Below are 15,734 nucleotides of genomic sequence, written 5' to 3' on the forward strand. Positions count from 1 at the left end.
TGTCAAAGATTGTGGTTACAATGGGATCTTCAGCAGAACCACATGACATGTTACTGTGATCCTAGGCTACCACAGGATACTACGCAGCACAACGCATTACTGTATTTTTTACCACAGTATACCACTCTGCACTTACGTGTTCGGCCACAGTGCAGCTCACTACATTTCAAAGTGTTACCACAGTACACAGCACTTTACCCTGATTGTAACATGGTACACACACACCACTTCACTGTGTTCGTGCCACAGTAACATCCCACTACACTTGCCTGTGCTTTTACCATGGTACACCACTGCATTTAACCGTTTTGTCACATTGCACTACTTTTAACACCCGAATGAGCATGTTCTCATAGACAGATTAATAAAACAGATCTTGCAAGACGACAAGACTATTCACACAGGAGGCAGGCACAAAAAACACCAACAACCACAGCACTAGAGGGCGCAACGTGGGCAGTAAACCCTACGAGCGTTTTCCTCATCCCATCCCGGATAGAGACGAGGGCGAAGTGCACTGCCAGATCCTCTCCCCGGCTCGGCTGGGCTCGGCTGGGCTCGGCTCCCTCCGTCCTCTCCTCCTCCCGCTGCTCAACCCGTCTCCTCTCCGGCACCAAGATATCGCGAGAGTTGCGCAGAGCCCGGACCCAACATGGCGGAAGGTACGGTAGAGCTTTCCTCAGATTTGCACACAGGCTCGTTTTTCGTAGCCGCGGGTGGTGCCGTGTTTGGGTTAGGACAGGGTGACGGCGGACCTCCCGAAGCTCGTCTCTTTCGGTTTTATTGTTTAAAAGCGCATGTTTTTGGGGGGTCGGGTCGAGCGGGCGGTGTTGACGCCTATAGTGTCTCTGTAGCGGCTCAGTCAGTCAGGTGGTGGGCTGGGTGGCGCTGGGCGAATAAAGCCGGACCAGCCGGGTCGTATGCGGTGGGATCTGCGGGATAACGGGCATCTGAACTGGCGCTGTGCTTTTTTTTTTAGTGGGTCGCTTGGCAAACATCCAGATGTCGTATCGTTAGTCGCCACACAGCGGATCGGCAACATTGTTACACTGGCCGCGCTGCCACAACGGGACCGGGGCGGGTCGGCTCAGGGTGACAGCTCGGCTCCTGCAGATGTGAGATGTGTGGACCTTGTTTCCCCCCACGGATATAGCGCCCGACCCCAGGTGTTGTTCAGTCCGATCCAGCCAGCCGACATTGTAATCATAGCAGGACCATAATTAAAGGTTGACAGCCGGGAAGGTTGACCCAGACCACTGGCGGATTTGGAGAAACCGAGTCATTGTGTCTCAGTGCCATTTCATACAATGCATTAGAAAATGTAAAATGAAAATGTTTGTAAGCGGTGTAAATAGAAGAAACGACGGCCTGTTTCTGATTTCATCATAATATACTAAGAATTATTATTATTATCATATATGATGTATATTCGTTTAAAAGAAACATAAAATGGAAAAAAATGGTTGTTTCCAGGGAGGCTAATAAACCTAACGGAAGATGTCTCGACTCAACACTTATTATAATGAGATTAAAAGTGAATTCCTAAGCTGCTCTCCCTATTTTTACATGGATGAGTGCTGGGGGGGGTTCATTTTTAATGTTTGTGAATGAATCTGATCTTTAATAAATAACATGCAGCTTAGACTTGAATTGCAGTCATGGTGGGGGCAGCAAAATGTACACTAATGGGGGGGGGAAGCAACTGGTTTCTGACTGTGAAGGTTTTTCTTGGGTGGGGTGGGGTGGGGTGGGGCTGGGATATACTATCTCCACACACAGCCTTTATTTGTTTCTGCCTGCTTTCTTGTCTTATCTGTGGTCCTGTAAGCACCTCGCTTCCTGACGGGAAACTCACAAAATGTATAGCCGAAAGCAAGTCAAGTCAAGTCAGCACTCCGGTCCTCGCTGTTATTTCTGCTGAGGATTGAAGACTGAGCCAGAATGGGCACGGTGGTGTTTCACTCTTGCACTTTGAGGTTGTCCGAGTTCTGCATTATTATCCTTATACTTCCTGTCTCTGGCTATAAAACCCTGGCTTAGCTCTAACTATTATTTATCACACCTAGAGTGATAAAGGACCTGCAGGAAAGCATGGGTAACTTCAGAAAGTGAATCTCCAAAGCATTTAACGTGAATAGGATTTATCTTGTATAGGTTTGAATAAATTCATGTGTATTATTGTCATTTTGATGATCGATACAACCCCTCTTTTGCAACTAGATGCATTATGACTCAAAGCCTTTTAGTGTATATGTTTTACATTGAAAGTATGCTTGGAAGACCTGCTTTGGATTTATAAACATATAGCCCTTATATCTCACTCGAGATCTATACATCTCTCATTTGGATACTTGTATGACTTTATATAGATTTCCTTTAGGCTGTTGCCACACCTGGTTTGGCAGTACTACTAGATTACATATCTGAAAGGTTCTCTGCGATATTGTCGGCTATGCAAACCCTCACACTACCTCAGCAAAAGCCCCGTTGGTTATTGTAGGAAGTGTAAGTGATAAGTAGAATGAGCCGGCTGACTGAGTCACCTGAGGTTGTGGTGTACTGTGAGCTCAGTCCCGATTACTTCTAAGTGTTTCCAGCACATTCTGTTGGTGTCCCGCTGATGGACTGTAGAATTGTGTTTTAAGTACCAAATAAAGCTGGCAGGTCTCCGTCCCCCCCTGTATTTGTGCTTTTCCTTGAATGTTTATGAAAAGGGGTCCTGCTTCTTTTGTTTTTAGTTTGTAAACTGTAATCCTTGCCAAGCTGGTGTTTTAAGGTATGAAGCCACCCAGTGATCTGATCAACCAAAGTGTATAACCAGTTCTAAGCGAGTGTGTCTGCTCAGCTCCTTCAAAGTCATTGACACTCAGCCTGAAGTGGAATGGTGTGTCGCTGTGTTCTGAGTGTTGTGGCCAAAAATCACGTTAAAGTGACTGAAGGATGCTAGTATAAGCAGACAGCCACTGTTTTAATTCAGGCAGATGCAACCTGAGTGTTGAACTTCATTGGGACTCTTTGTATTGCACAATATATATAAAAGTGTGTGTATAGTAAATCAAGGCAGCTGTGTTGTTGTTTATTTACTTATTTTAAATGAGTTCTGCTTCCCCCATCTGTATCTGTTGATTACATAAACAAGAGACACTATTGTTGTAGAATCTTCCTTCAGATTGTGCATTCGGTGTTACATGTACAAAAACATGGATTTTCTTATTGGCCAGTGCAGCGTTTGTCTCTTCCTGCGGTTGTGCTGGTTTGAGAGAGCAGCCCGGCTCGTTTCCTGTTGCCTCCCCCCGCCTGTGTGTGGATAGCGGCAGGAACTGTGTGGTCCTTTGCTGAGAGAACTGCCAGTTCAGCGTTATTCAGAAACTGAAACTTAAGACAAGTGATTGAAAGGGAAACTGGAAAATTCATATCAATCACTTTTTTTCTGTGTGGATTCACTTCTGCCAGAAGTCTAGCATTTTTTTTTTTTTTTTACCTCTTTAACTGGAAAATGTTTTAAGACTTAGGCTCTCATACAAATTTGTTCACGGTTATGTTATAAAATGAAAAGTAGTTTTGACTCTACTGTTTAACAAAATGTGCAAGTGACGTATGCTTTAAGGAGTGTATGAAAGAGGATGTGTTATACTTCATAGCATTTTCCCCCGAAATCAAGGCCTTAGTTTGAGATTTAATGGCAACTATTGGGGCGTGTGCTGGAATCTTGAATCTGCCCGGGCGTCTCCTACAGGAGCTCTCAACCCTGAGTTTCCACCCTCTTTCTGCTGTCTTACAGAGGAGGTGGCCAAGCTGCAGAAGCACCTGGCCCTTCTACGCCAGGAGTACGTGAAGATGCAGCAGAAGCTGGCCGAGACGGAGAAGCGCTGTGCCATGTTGGCGGTCCAGGCCAACCAGGAAAGCACCAGCGACTCCTTCATCAGCCGTCTGCTGGCCATCGTGGCCGAGCTGTACCAGCAGGACCAGTACAGGTAGGGGTAAAGGGGTGAGGCGTGAAGAACCAGAGTACCTCACACCCATGTCTGCTAATCGATAGTGCTGTAGTGACATGAGCCTGATATCTGTTGTGTGTGTCTTCCGCTCTCTCTTTCAGTGACTTGAAGGTAAAAGTTGGTGGGAAGACCTACAGCGCTCATAAGTTTGTACTGGCAGCGCGCAGTGAGGTCTGGAGTCTGGCCAACCTTGCATCCACTACAGAACTGGACTTGTCTGGTGAGTCAGTACCTCTTTACTTAGTCAACTGTTATCTGTCTCTTCGTCTCTCCGCTACTCATTTCATACATTATTTGACTCCCACAACCGTTCATAGTCAAGGCGGAGATTTTAATTTGTGGATAGTTCTATTAAATGGCAGGATGAATTGTCGAGCCGTGGCCTGTACAACGTTTAGCTATCATAGAGTGAGAACTATTGAATTAATGTGGCCACCTTCTGCGTTAGTTAATCACTCCAGCTTTAGGCAAAATAGATCTCCTTTAAAAATAATGCAGGATAGGTCGAAGCATTGAAATACAGAAAAGGAAAATGACAAACATCATAATTTATTCATCATAGCAATAATTAAACAGCTTTGAAAATAAACGGCACTGCGCCTGGTGATCTGAACGTGCCGCTCTCTGTCTCCCTGCTCCCTGCTGTTTTTCTGACGCTTCATCTCTGTGGTACCAGATGCCAAGCCGGAAGTTGCCATGGCGATGCTGCGCTGGGCATACACAGACGAGCTGGAGCTTAAGGAGGACGATGTCTTCCTGACTGATCTCATGAAACTGGCCAACCGCTTCCAGCTGCAGCTCCTGCGAGAGAGGTAGTCTGAGGGACGGTCGTGTATATTTATGCTGTCGGGTTGTTTTTGCCGTCTTGTTCGCGTCATTCTCTCTCGGCACTTGGGACGAGACGAATAAGTCATCCCCTGAGGTCGGCTTCTTCACGTCCCTCGAGCGTGTTCGGTGGATGTTGCCGGGCTGATGAATCCATGCCTGGCAGCAGTGGGAGCTCGGTGTGGTCCGGTTGGCTGCCAGCTCAGTGGCGTTGGCAGTGACATTGCAGGACAAATCTCCAACCCACCCCCTCCTGAATTTCTCCCCCCATACCAGGTGGCATAATGAATCAAACTCCATGGTGGTGTTCAGGTAACATCTGCACCCCAGCATGGTTGGCACACAAACTGACGATGTCCTGTGTTGGCATGACATGTAGTTCAATGTGAAGGTTAAGGATGTCAATGCTGATGAAGCCCCTGGTGTTTTACTATGAAATTACTTCTGTCTTGTGCTGTGAAACAGTCTTTTGACCCTTTTGCTCTTGGCCGTCATGGTGTGATGTTGAATTGATCCCAGCGTCGCTCGCAGCGTCTGTAATATCGTCTCCTTTGTTGGCAGGTGTGAGAAGGGCGTGATGTCCTCGGTCAATGTGAGGAACTGTATTCGGTTTTACCAGACCGCGGAGGAGCTCAGTGCCGCCACACTGATGAACTATTGTGCCGAGATCATTGCCAGCCACTGGGTAAGGGCCGTTCGGGATTCGGTTACTGTTTTGTTTGTGTGTGTGTAAGTTGTGCGCGGTGTAGGCGACGTTTGACAGTTGACTTTGGTCTCTCGTAGGATGACCTGAGGAAGGAGGACTTCAGCAGCATGAGCGCACAGCTGCTGTACAAGATGATTAAATCCAAAACCGAGTTCCCCTTACACAAAGCCATTAAAGTGGAGCGGGAGGATGTGGTATTCCTCTACCTCATCGAGATGGATTCACAGGTATGGTCTTGGGGGTTGGTTGCAAATCTTGTCCAGATCTGATTAACTTGGAGCCGTCTGAGCAGACTGAAGTGAGCTCCGTGCTCCAAGGCCGGGTCGGCAGATTGACCCCTTGTGTCTAAAATACATGATCGTAAGAAAATAGGGGTCAGGGGTGTAAATGATTAGCTACGGTTACAATACAGAGTTGACCTTCAGCCAGCGCTAAGGAATGTCTTAGCTGTCAGATTGCCTTAAAATATATAGGAGTACATTTTGAAAAGTTGTGGTTTCTGGTGATAGTCCCCTGGGGAATGTTAATTGGAGAGCCTCATTAACCGGAAGCTTAGTGCTGCGCCGGGATGTCTCACTCTTGTCGTTTGACACGCTCTCCTTCTCCCTCAGCTGCCTGGGAAGCTGAACGACCTGGACAACAACGGGGACCTGGCCCTGGACCTGGCTCTGTCTCGTAGGCTGGAGAGCATTGCCACCACGCTGGTCAACAACAAGGCTGACGTGGACATGGTGGACCAGAGCGGCTGGAGCCTGCTTCACAAGGCCATCCAGAGAGGTGAGGGCCCCCAGCCGAGATTCCCACTGCCCCCCCAGTGCCGGGGGTCTCAAACACAGCCCCTCCACATGCCGTGCTTCTGTGTTCAATCTTTCAAGTGTGCATAACTGAGGCAGCTGATCGTATTTAGGCAGGACTTCAAACCAAAAAGGGAATCGGAGCATTTTGGTTTGTTATTCTCTGTCTCCGTCGATATCTGCTGACGATCCCAGCTTGTTCCCCCTTGTTTAAGTGCTGCCTTGTTTCTGAAATTTAAATTGGTAAAAACAGCTTTGTGTCATGACAGTAAACCTTGATGTTCCTGGTTAATAATTGATTTGAGGCTTTCTGAATACCCAGTGAACGCGAAGGAAATGCAGACTGGCTTTTGCAACTATGGTGAAGTGGTGAAAGGTTGGCTTTTGAGGAAGAATGTGCTGCTCTGGCACAGATGTCAAGGAACGATGCCTTGCACACTCTCCAAGACGTTTCTTACACCTTGCATTTCCTCCTGCTTCACATTTTGGTGGTGGCTATTTCTGGAGCCAATAATGTTGCTATAATGTCAAATGGCACATATGAGAAGATACTAAAATGACATCCATCACATTAATACACAGAAGTGGCAGCAGGTTGTCTTATTGTGTTTTTGTTCAGTTATACTCAACTCAGCGGTTGGCAGAGATCATCCCCAAGATTCCCATAAACGAACACATTTGAGAAGCAGTTATATTGTATTTTGCTTCTGTGGGTTGTTTTCAAGTGGTCAGTAGTTACCGTTTGTCTTCATAGGTTTATGTTATTCTAGTTTGAGGGGTCTTCTACCCTTGTAAACATTGAAAACTAAGACCGTGTGGCTTTCCTTTTCCTCAGAGTAATGTAAGCAGTGTTTTCTGAATGAGGCCAAATGTGGTCGGTGACCTGATGTGTGTTGTTTCTCTTACCGGTGTCAGGGGATGAGTTTGCCTCCACCTTCCTGATCCGGCACTCGGCCCAGGTGAATGCTGCCACGGTGGGTGCTGTCGAGACCCCTCTGCACCTGGTCTGCTCCTTCAGCCCAAAAAAGCACTCGGCGGAGGTGATGGCCGGCATGGCCCGCATTGCGGAAGCTCTGCTCAAAGCCGGGGCCAAGCCCAACATGCAGAACAGCCGAGGCAGGCAAGTAGAGGCAGGGAAAAAGTCACCAGGGTTAAACAAAGGCCTCCTTGAGCTTCAAAGGAGCTGGATTCAGACAGATGCCTCTCAGAGGTCTAGTTAGAAATGAAAGCTTGAGCTACAGAGTGACTTCTCTTCCTGCCCACTCTTGGCCGCTGATCTGTAAGTGCTGGATGTGTCTTGTTTTCCTCAGGACCCCTTTACACGAGGCAGTGGTGTCCGGGAACGAGCCTGTCTTCAACCAGCTCCTGCAGTGCAAACAGTGAGTGCTGTTTATAATCCAGGGATGTGTTTATTTTTCTTCAAGGCTAGTGATAAGATCAATCGATTAAACGGATCTCTAGGTTTGTGTAAAATAAGAAGGAGCAGGATGCAATGATGCAGAGTCCGTGATGCAGTGATCCCATCTGGGTTCTGCTTGGCAGGTTGGATCTGGAGCTGAAGGACCACGAGGGCAGCACGGCTCTGTGGCTGGCCCTGCAGTACATCACCGTCTCCTCGGACCAGACGGTCAACCCCTTCGAGGACGACGTGCCCGTGGTCAACGGCACCTCCTTCGATGAGAACAGCTTGGCGGCACGGCTCATCCAGCACGGCAGCGACCCCAACGCCCCAGACAGCACCACAGGTATGGGGCACACCGGTCCCGTTTTATTATTTAATTGGTAATAATGTAATTCTGTGGTAGCGTGGTTATTTTGGCTGCTTCTCACTTTGGCCAACTTACTTAACCTCTGACAAGACTAAAAAGTGAATCCACAATTTTTCTTGACAATGTGAGTAAATAATTGGGAACGGGACATAAAAAAAGGTCATAGCATTGATTTCCAGGGGCGTATGGTTTCTTGGCTCTTGGCAGGAGCCGCGATGTTCTGGGGAGGCACCGTTTAATGTGTGTGGTTTTTTTCCTCAGGGAACTGCCTTTTGCAGAGGGCTGCCGGCGCTGGCAACGAGGCGGCCGCGCTCTTCCTCGCCACGCATGGGGCAAAGGTCAACCACAGCAACAAATGGGTACGCGCACCAGGGTGCAGTTCACTAGGACTTCAATTAACTTTCTGCTCTGTTTCACTGTGACTAAAACAGAAGAATACTGTGCGAGATCTTTATTACTGTAATGCAGCTTAAATTGATCAACTGATTAATGGCTGCGCTATTAGGAAGATTGATGAGTCTCCTCCCTCCCTGAGATGCTCTCGGAAGTAATGTAGCACTGCCTTGCAGTACAGATCATTTTCTCAATCGATTGTAATGGCAGAGGTAGAGAAAATGGCTGGCACATGCACTGTGAAGGTTCTTTTTGGTTCTCTTGACCAGTGCTGCTTCTCTTTGTACTAGAAGACGTACAAGTTTGTTGTGGTGAAAGCCCGCTGGGCTGGAAGACCCCAAAATGTGAGCGTGTTGTCTGTGTGCCTCAGGGGGAGACGCCGCTGCACACGGCCTGTCGGAATGGCCTGGCCAACCTGACTGCGGAGCTGCTGCAACAGGGCGCCAACCCCAACCTGCAGACCAAGCAGGCCCTGGAGGAGGACCGGGGCCAGGGTGTCTACCTGCAGAGCCCCCTGCACATGGCCATAGCCTACGACCACCCCGACGTGGTGTCTGTCATCTTGGAGCAGAAAGGTACCTTCTTAACAGGTTTCTGCACCCTGATATGTCCTGGTCTTTTCATAGCAGTAGTAATAAGAAGATAATGTGTGTGTATTCTACTTATCGTGATTTATCTTCTTGATCTTGAAACAGCCAACGCGCTCCACGCCACCAACAACCTGCAGATCATCCCAGACTTCAGCCTCAAGGACTCTATGGATCAGACAGTCCTTGGCCTTGCCCTCTGGACAGGTAAGCATTGCATCGTACTGTACAGCTTTTCTTTCCTATTCATCATTGTGCAAATAAACACAATCATAACCTACTTCGGGATTGATTTCCATCTTGTGAACATTTATTCCCTCTGGAGAGTAACGGCAGATGGTGGGCTCCCGGGCTGCTTTTCAGATGTCCAATTGATCGGTCTCTTTGTGTCCTGTCCACAGGCATGCACACAATAGCTGCCCAGCTCCTCGGCTCTGGCGCTGCCATCAACGATACCATGCCGAGCGGGCACACCCTGCTGCACATGGCCATCCAGAGACAGGACAGCAAGAGCGCCCTCTTCCTGCTGGAGCACCAGGCAGACATCAACGTCAGGTAGTCCTTTCGGTGGCAATAAGACCACTGTTGTCGTCGTGGAAAGGGCAGCAGTCATCCTGTCGGCTTGTTGTGGGAAACCCCTGTGAACGTAGCCAGTCTGAACTCAGTAAACCAGTGTGATGCTCTGTAACCGACCAATTAAACTTTTCTGTGTCGTGACAGGACTCGCGATGGAGAGTCGGCTCTTCAACTGGCCATCAGCAACCAGCTCCCCCTGGTGGTGGACGCCATCTGCACACGGGGGGCCGACATGTCCGTGGTGGACGAGAAGGGGAACCCCCCGCTTTGGCTGGCCCTGGAGAAAGGCCTGGAGGACATCGCCTCCACCCTGGTCAGACAGCCCCTTCTCTGATTCCCTGATCCCCTCTTGCTTGAAGAAGGCTGTAGATTCAGATTCATAGAAACAGGGCCCCGTCTGTTTAGTTAGTGTGTCGAGTGACCGCCTGTGCTCTTTCTCCTAGGTGAGGCATGGCTGCGACGCCACTTGCTGGAACTCAGGCCCAGGCGGCTGTCAGCAGACCCTCCTGCACCGGGCTGTGGACGAGAACAATGAGAACATGTCCTGCTTCCTCATCCGCAGGTCAGCCCCGGATACACGCCAGCAGGGCAGACTTTGTTTTTATAATTTTTAGTAGAGCACGTAGAAAACTTAAAGCGAGGTTGTTTTGTTAATTATTCTTTTCATGCTCATGCATTTGTTAGCAGCTCTCTCTCTCTCTCTCTCTCTTTCTTCTTCCTTGCTCGGGGAAGGTAATTGTGGATACACCAATCATATCTCCTGTCTTGGATCTGTCCCACCCACAGCGGTTTAACTGTGAAGCACAACTCTAAAAGCCTAAAATGCGACATCTTGTTCGATACACAAACACGACCTGCTCAGTCCTTATCATTTCCTTGGTTCATGTCAAGCCCCACCAGAACAAAATCAACACACTCATGCTAGATAAGTGTTTGATCTTCAGGCAGGTTCATGCCAGCCACACAGATTTAGCCAAGGCTAAATCTTTTAAGCATAAGATCCATCACAAATTATCCAGTGTGGGAAAGCTATTTTGGTTCACACAGACAACCCCCCCCCCCCCCCCCCCCATGGATCTATTGCATTGTAATGTATAGTCATGTTTGTCATCGGTGGAAACCTTCATAGCGCTGCACTGTGACCCAGCCCTGACCTCTCTGCCCTCTCCACAGTGGCTGTGACGTGAACAGCCCCAGGAAGCCGGGGCCCAACGGAGAGGGGGATGAGGAGGCCCACGATGGGCAGACGCCCCTGCACCTGGCAGCGAGCTGGGGGCTGGAGGAAGTGGTGCAGTGCCTTCTGGAGTTCGGGGCCAACGTCAACGCCCAGGTCAGCGCCCTACTCCGGATTTTATCTCTGTCAACCAATTAAAATGAGTGGATTACACCTCCGCTCTCTTCATTGTCTCTCTTAAAAGGCAACGTAATGAGTTTTGATGTATTGATTTTATCTTTTATGACCACTTAGTTGAAGTACCTTTACAATTAGGCAGATTAAAAAGGGTTAAAGGGTTAAAAAGTAAAAGGATCCTATTGATTTTAATTCGAGTGTGTAGGAATCCAATGGCAGGACCGTGGTTTCGGACTGCAGAGGTATTGGAAAGCTGTCGGTGTTTCATCAGGTCTGTTGGATGTGTCAGGTGCTCTGTCATTTTGGACCTCATCCAGGAAGAATAAACGTTAGCTTTAACCATCATGGATTTACTTGATATTGTAGGAATAGGAGGGAAAAAGTGAAAGTGATCAAGTGGCATTTCTTTTACCGGACTGTAGTAAAGGATGTTTGTAAAGCCTCAATTAGCCCAATAGACTGTGTATTTTGACCAGCTGAATACCGTGGTTGTTTATCCACAATGCAGGATGCGGAGGGCAGAGCTCCGGTCCACGTGGCCATCAGCAACCAGCACAACGTCATCATCCAGCTGCTCATCTCCCACCCCGAGATCCGCCTGAATGTGCGGGATCGCCAGGGCATGACCCCCTTCGCCTGCGCCATGACCCACAAGAACAACAAGGCCGCCGAGGCTATCCTGAAGAGGGAGCCGGGAGCTGCCGAGCAGGTACGGGCCGGAGGTGCTTCGGGAATAGTGGGAAGAGCGTAGATATATTAAAGCTGGTTTAGCATGCAGTGGAACGTGATACAAGGGTAAGATCTCCTGTAGTTCTGAAACTCAGTCCCTGTGCATTCAGTGGGGAGTTGATTGGTCTGTCTGCCGTGTGACTGACAGGTGGACAACAAGGGGCGGAACTTCCTCCACGTGGCTGTGCAGAACTCGGACATCGAGAGCGTGCTGTTCCTCATCAGCGTCCAGGCCAACGTCAACTCGCGTGTTCAGGACGCCGCCAAACTCACCCCCCTGCACCTGGCTGTGCAGGCTGGCTCCGAAATCATCGTCCGCAACCTGGTAGGTTTCCACACGGAGGGCCCACTGTTGGGGTTACAGACCAGATTCTTCGCTGTCATTAGTTTTTCTCCTCAGGTTTCTGTGCCTTTTACCCACCAGTCAAGTGCAAATCTCTGACCCAAAACGTAGAATAGCCCAAAACACACTCGCATATACATATACATATGCCAAAGGGGAATTTCTATCGATTGTGCTGTGCTGATCTCTCTGTCCAGCTGCTGGCTGGGGCCAAAGTCAACGAGCTGACCAAACACCGGCAGACCGCCCTGCACTTGGCTGCCCAGCAGGACCTGCCCACCATCTGCTCCGTGCTCTTGGAGAATGGGGTGGACTTCGCCGCCGTGGACGAGAACGGCAATAACGGTGAGACACGGGGCCTCTCCAGCTACAGCAACACCTGAACATAAATACCGCCTGTAGCTTGAAGACTTCCAGATCAATGATCAGAGCGATGAAGCATTCCTGTTCTTAATGTTGACAACGAGTCCATAATAGACGTCTACAATATATTCCTAAACGGATATCCCCTTGACCCATCCCCATCTCCTGTTCCTCCAGCTCTCCACCTCGCTGTGATGCATGGGCGCCTGAACAATGTGAGAGCCCTCCTCACAGAGTCCAACATCGACGCGGAGGCCTTCAACCTCAGGTACCCTCCAGTTACCCTGGCCGCTCTAGTCTCTGTGCTCTCTGGCTGCACGGCCTGTTTGAAGTGACCTGAGATGTGATGCGTTGCGTTGCAGGGGTCAGTCTCCAATGCACATCCTGGGGCAGTATGGGAAAGAGAACGCGGCCGCCATTTTCGAGCTGTTCCTCGAGTGCATGCCTGAGTATCCTCTGGACAAGCCTGACAATGAGGGGAACACAGGTAGGGAAGCTTGTCCCACACTGTGTCAATATATAACTCGGTTCGCTCTTGATCACTCTTGGAAAACTAATGTGTTTATTTTGTGGCCATTGAATGGACATTTTGGTTTGGTTTGTTTGGTTTCTTCGGTAGTTGACGTAAGTGAATCGGTTCAGAGTTCTGCCGTCTGGTCCTGTATAAACCGTCTGCCTTGTGTGTCGCAGTGCTCCTGCTTGCCTACATGAAGGGCAACGCCAATCTGTGCCGTGCCATCGTGAGGGCCGGGGCACGGCTGGGTGTTAACAACAACCAAGGCATCAACATCTTCAACTACCAGGTGGCCACCAAGCAGCTGCTCTTCCGGCTCCTAGGTATGGGCTGTTCAAGTGTCGCTTGGCAGATTCGGATGTGTTTTTGAGTGCCACTGAGATTTCCCCAGCTTGTGTACTAGTGTGTAGAACAGACTTAATATTTTTTTCTTCTCTCCTTGGAAGACATGTTGTCCAAAGAGCCGCCATGGTGTGACGGATCCAACTGTTACGAGTGCATTGCAAAGTTTGGAGTCACCACAAGGAAACATCACTGGTAAAGCCTCCCATTTGAACAGAAGCATCTCCTCTCTGATGCATTTCACTGAACTGCATGACTGTGATGTGCGTCGGAGACTCTCTTAGATAGTTCTTGTTGATGAAGTCTGGGGTCTCTCGCTGTGAGAATAGGATCTCCTGTCTAGTAGCTCTCACTCGCCCATCTGTCTGTCTGTCCTCCCTCTCTCTCCCCAGCCGTCACTGTGGCCGCCTGCTCTGTCACAAGTGCTCCATGAAGGAGATCCCCATCATCAAGTTTGACCTGAACAAGCCCGTCCGGGTGTGCGACATCTGCTTCGACGTGCTGACTCTGGGAGGCGTGTCCTAGTGCCGCCCACCACCGAACCCACTTCCTTCATTCCAGAACAGAGCAGCCCCGGGGCCCCCCTGGTCCACGCTGGCAACGCCGCGCAACGCCGATGCCCAGACAAACGTAGGACCACACTTCTGTAATGTTCCAGTCTCTCCAATTGTACACATTGTAGCGGACGTTCGAGTAGAGTTTAATAGTCTGAAGATCGAGTTCATTATGTCAAGAGAGGAAACCGTGAACTGGAAACCTGACGCGGTTGTGCAGTTAGTGGCAAGGTCATGCATTTTGATTTGCACCTGATTTTGATCGACCGTTTTTAGGAATCATGTGGAATTGGTATATAATCACGTAATCCCTAGTGTCATGGTCCAGTAGTCATCGAGGTTACCTTCCACCGGGTCCCACGCGATAAAGAAAACCAGAGTCTAGGGAATGGCCTGCTTGGGTGTAATGGCCAAGTGCATCGTTTGCTGGAGCAAGAGATTTCAAAGCAGATGTGTTAGGGAGCATTACAAAGCATTGTCACCTTTGCTTTCACCGTTTTATACATGTCACATATACGGCCACATCATGCATGTAGATCTTACTGCTCGATCCGTGCGTCGTTTTGAATTGGTGCTTCAGTGATTGCATTTAAGAACAAAACAAAACGTTTTGCAGTGCCTATTCGATGATCATTTGCACTTTTATAGCTTATCAGTCCAAGGCATTGAACCCTCTTCCATAGCTTATTGTTTTCCTGCCCCCTTGAAACCAACTGGCGCTCGGAGCCTTGTAGCTGGAGATCACGAGACTGTTAAAGAGGTTACGAAGAGCACATCTTATATCAAGCCTTATCTCCACTCCATACCTTTTTAAACTGTACATCTAAACTTTTCCACTGCTGATGTCATCACTAAAATATGAGCTTTTCCCCCCTCACTAAAAAGTTCCTTTTACAAATCCGTACCGTTCCGAAAATATAGGGAAGACCTAATTTCTATGCAAATTTAAAGCACCAAACCAAGGTTTTATGTTTTTTAAATTAAGTCTACCGCTCCAAAAGGCTTTCAGTTACATCATGCGGATGCATGTTGCCATCACTTTACATTCGAATACTTTCTGACTAAATTACCGTGGGCTCCAAGACTGCAGTTTCTCCAAGGCGTGCACTTAAAGGGTAGATGGATATGGTTATACTTTATGTAAGGAACGTTTTCCAAGAACTGTCATTCTAACCATTTACAGATTACCTAATTGACAAAGGTGCACTTTATCCAAAAGACATGACATTAGGGTCTCTTAATATGTTGAGGGGGGGGTGGGTATTGTCCGCTCTAGGTATTGTTAAATTGTACAGATAAATGTAAAATATTTTTGACCACTACAGCTGTTTTGTACTTTAATGCAGTTTGTGCTTCTTTATTTGTCATTGTGACAAACTTTAATCTTGCTTCTGTTAATCTTTTATGCACATTGTAATTGTATCTGTTAGTTCAGATATGTAGCCTGTTGCTTCCTATAACATCCTTGAAGGAGGACAAACTTTACATAAACGATAAAAAAACAAAGAAACAAAAAAGGCTGGCCTTGTTTTTTTTTAATTGGTTTTTGAAAGAAAACGATCTGCAGTATTTGAACATGACTGAATTTTATTGAATCGTATGAGATGGAATCAATCTTCGCCAAAACAGCATAAACTGTAAATTGCCATTCAAAAAAAGTGCAGTTGTTCTAGTTCACAGTTGAAATGGCTATCCTTCAGCTTGTTTGATGCTTTATTTACACCATGTGTCACATCGACTGGCTCTCCAACCCCCCGGCTGGCTTACAGGGCTACTTTGTTTAGCAAAAGGCTTTCACGACACACATAAGCAAATCGCTTTCAGGTTATACAACAGCAACCTTGATCGTGGGTATACTTTTCACTTTTTACTGCAATCAGAAATGATAACCCT

At 48.2% G+C, this 15,734-nt stretch overlaps 1 protein-coding gene across 2 annotated transcripts; it reads left to right on the top strand.

The window, feature by feature from the left end:
• The first annotated feature begins 516 nt into the window (after window positions 1-516).
• On the top strand, window positions 517-14,745 carry ankfy1 (ankyrin repeat and FYVE domain containing 1). Of its 2 annotated transcripts, none has more exons than XM_066695214.1 (25): window positions 517-662; window positions 3,782-3,974; window positions 4,097-4,215; window positions 4,672-4,807; window positions 5,382-5,505; window positions 5,604-5,753; window positions 6,138-6,303; window positions 7,236-7,440; window positions 7,631-7,699; window positions 7,863-8,065; window positions 8,351-8,448; window positions 8,853-9,057; window positions 9,178-9,276; window positions 9,471-9,624; window positions 9,790-9,958; window positions 10,089-10,207; window positions 10,819-10,975; window positions 11,505-11,705; window positions 11,874-12,050; window positions 12,266-12,413; window positions 12,609-12,699; window positions 12,794-12,918; window positions 13,122-13,268; window positions 13,392-13,482; window positions 13,680-14,745. In XM_066695214.1, exons 1-25 carry the CDS (start codon window positions 653-655, stop codon window positions 13,810-13,812), a joined length of 3,489 nt encoding a protein of 1,162 aa, XP_066551311.1. In that variant the 5' UTR covers window positions 517-652; the 3' UTR covers window positions 13,813-14,745. The 2 variants fall into 2 exon arrangements, with proteins under 2 accessions (XP_066551311.1, XP_066551312.1); XM_066695215.1 differs by lacking the exon at window positions 517-662 and adding an exon at window positions 844-1,166.
• The last annotated feature ends 989 nt before the right edge of the window (window positions 14,746-15,734 follow it).

The sequence above is a fragment of the Amia ocellicauda genome, chromosome 22 (genome assembly GCF_036373705.1).
Source record: "Amia ocellicauda isolate fAmiCal2 chromosome 22, fAmiCal2.hap1, whole genome shotgun sequence".
Taxonomy (NCBI): domain Eukaryota; kingdom Metazoa; phylum Chordata; class Actinopteri; order Amiiformes; family Amiidae; genus Amia; species Amia ocellicauda.

Coding starts and splice junctions, on each gene's coding strand:
- ankfy1 (XM_066695214.1), top strand. Junction 3,975..4,096: donor TACCAGCAGGACCAGTACAG/GTAGGGGTAAAG, acceptor TCTCTCTTTCAG/TGACTTGAAGGTAAAAGTTG. Junction 5,506..5,603: donor AGATCATTGCCAGCCACTGG/GTAAGGGCCGTT, acceptor GGTCTCTCGTAG/GATGACCTGAGGAAGGAGGA.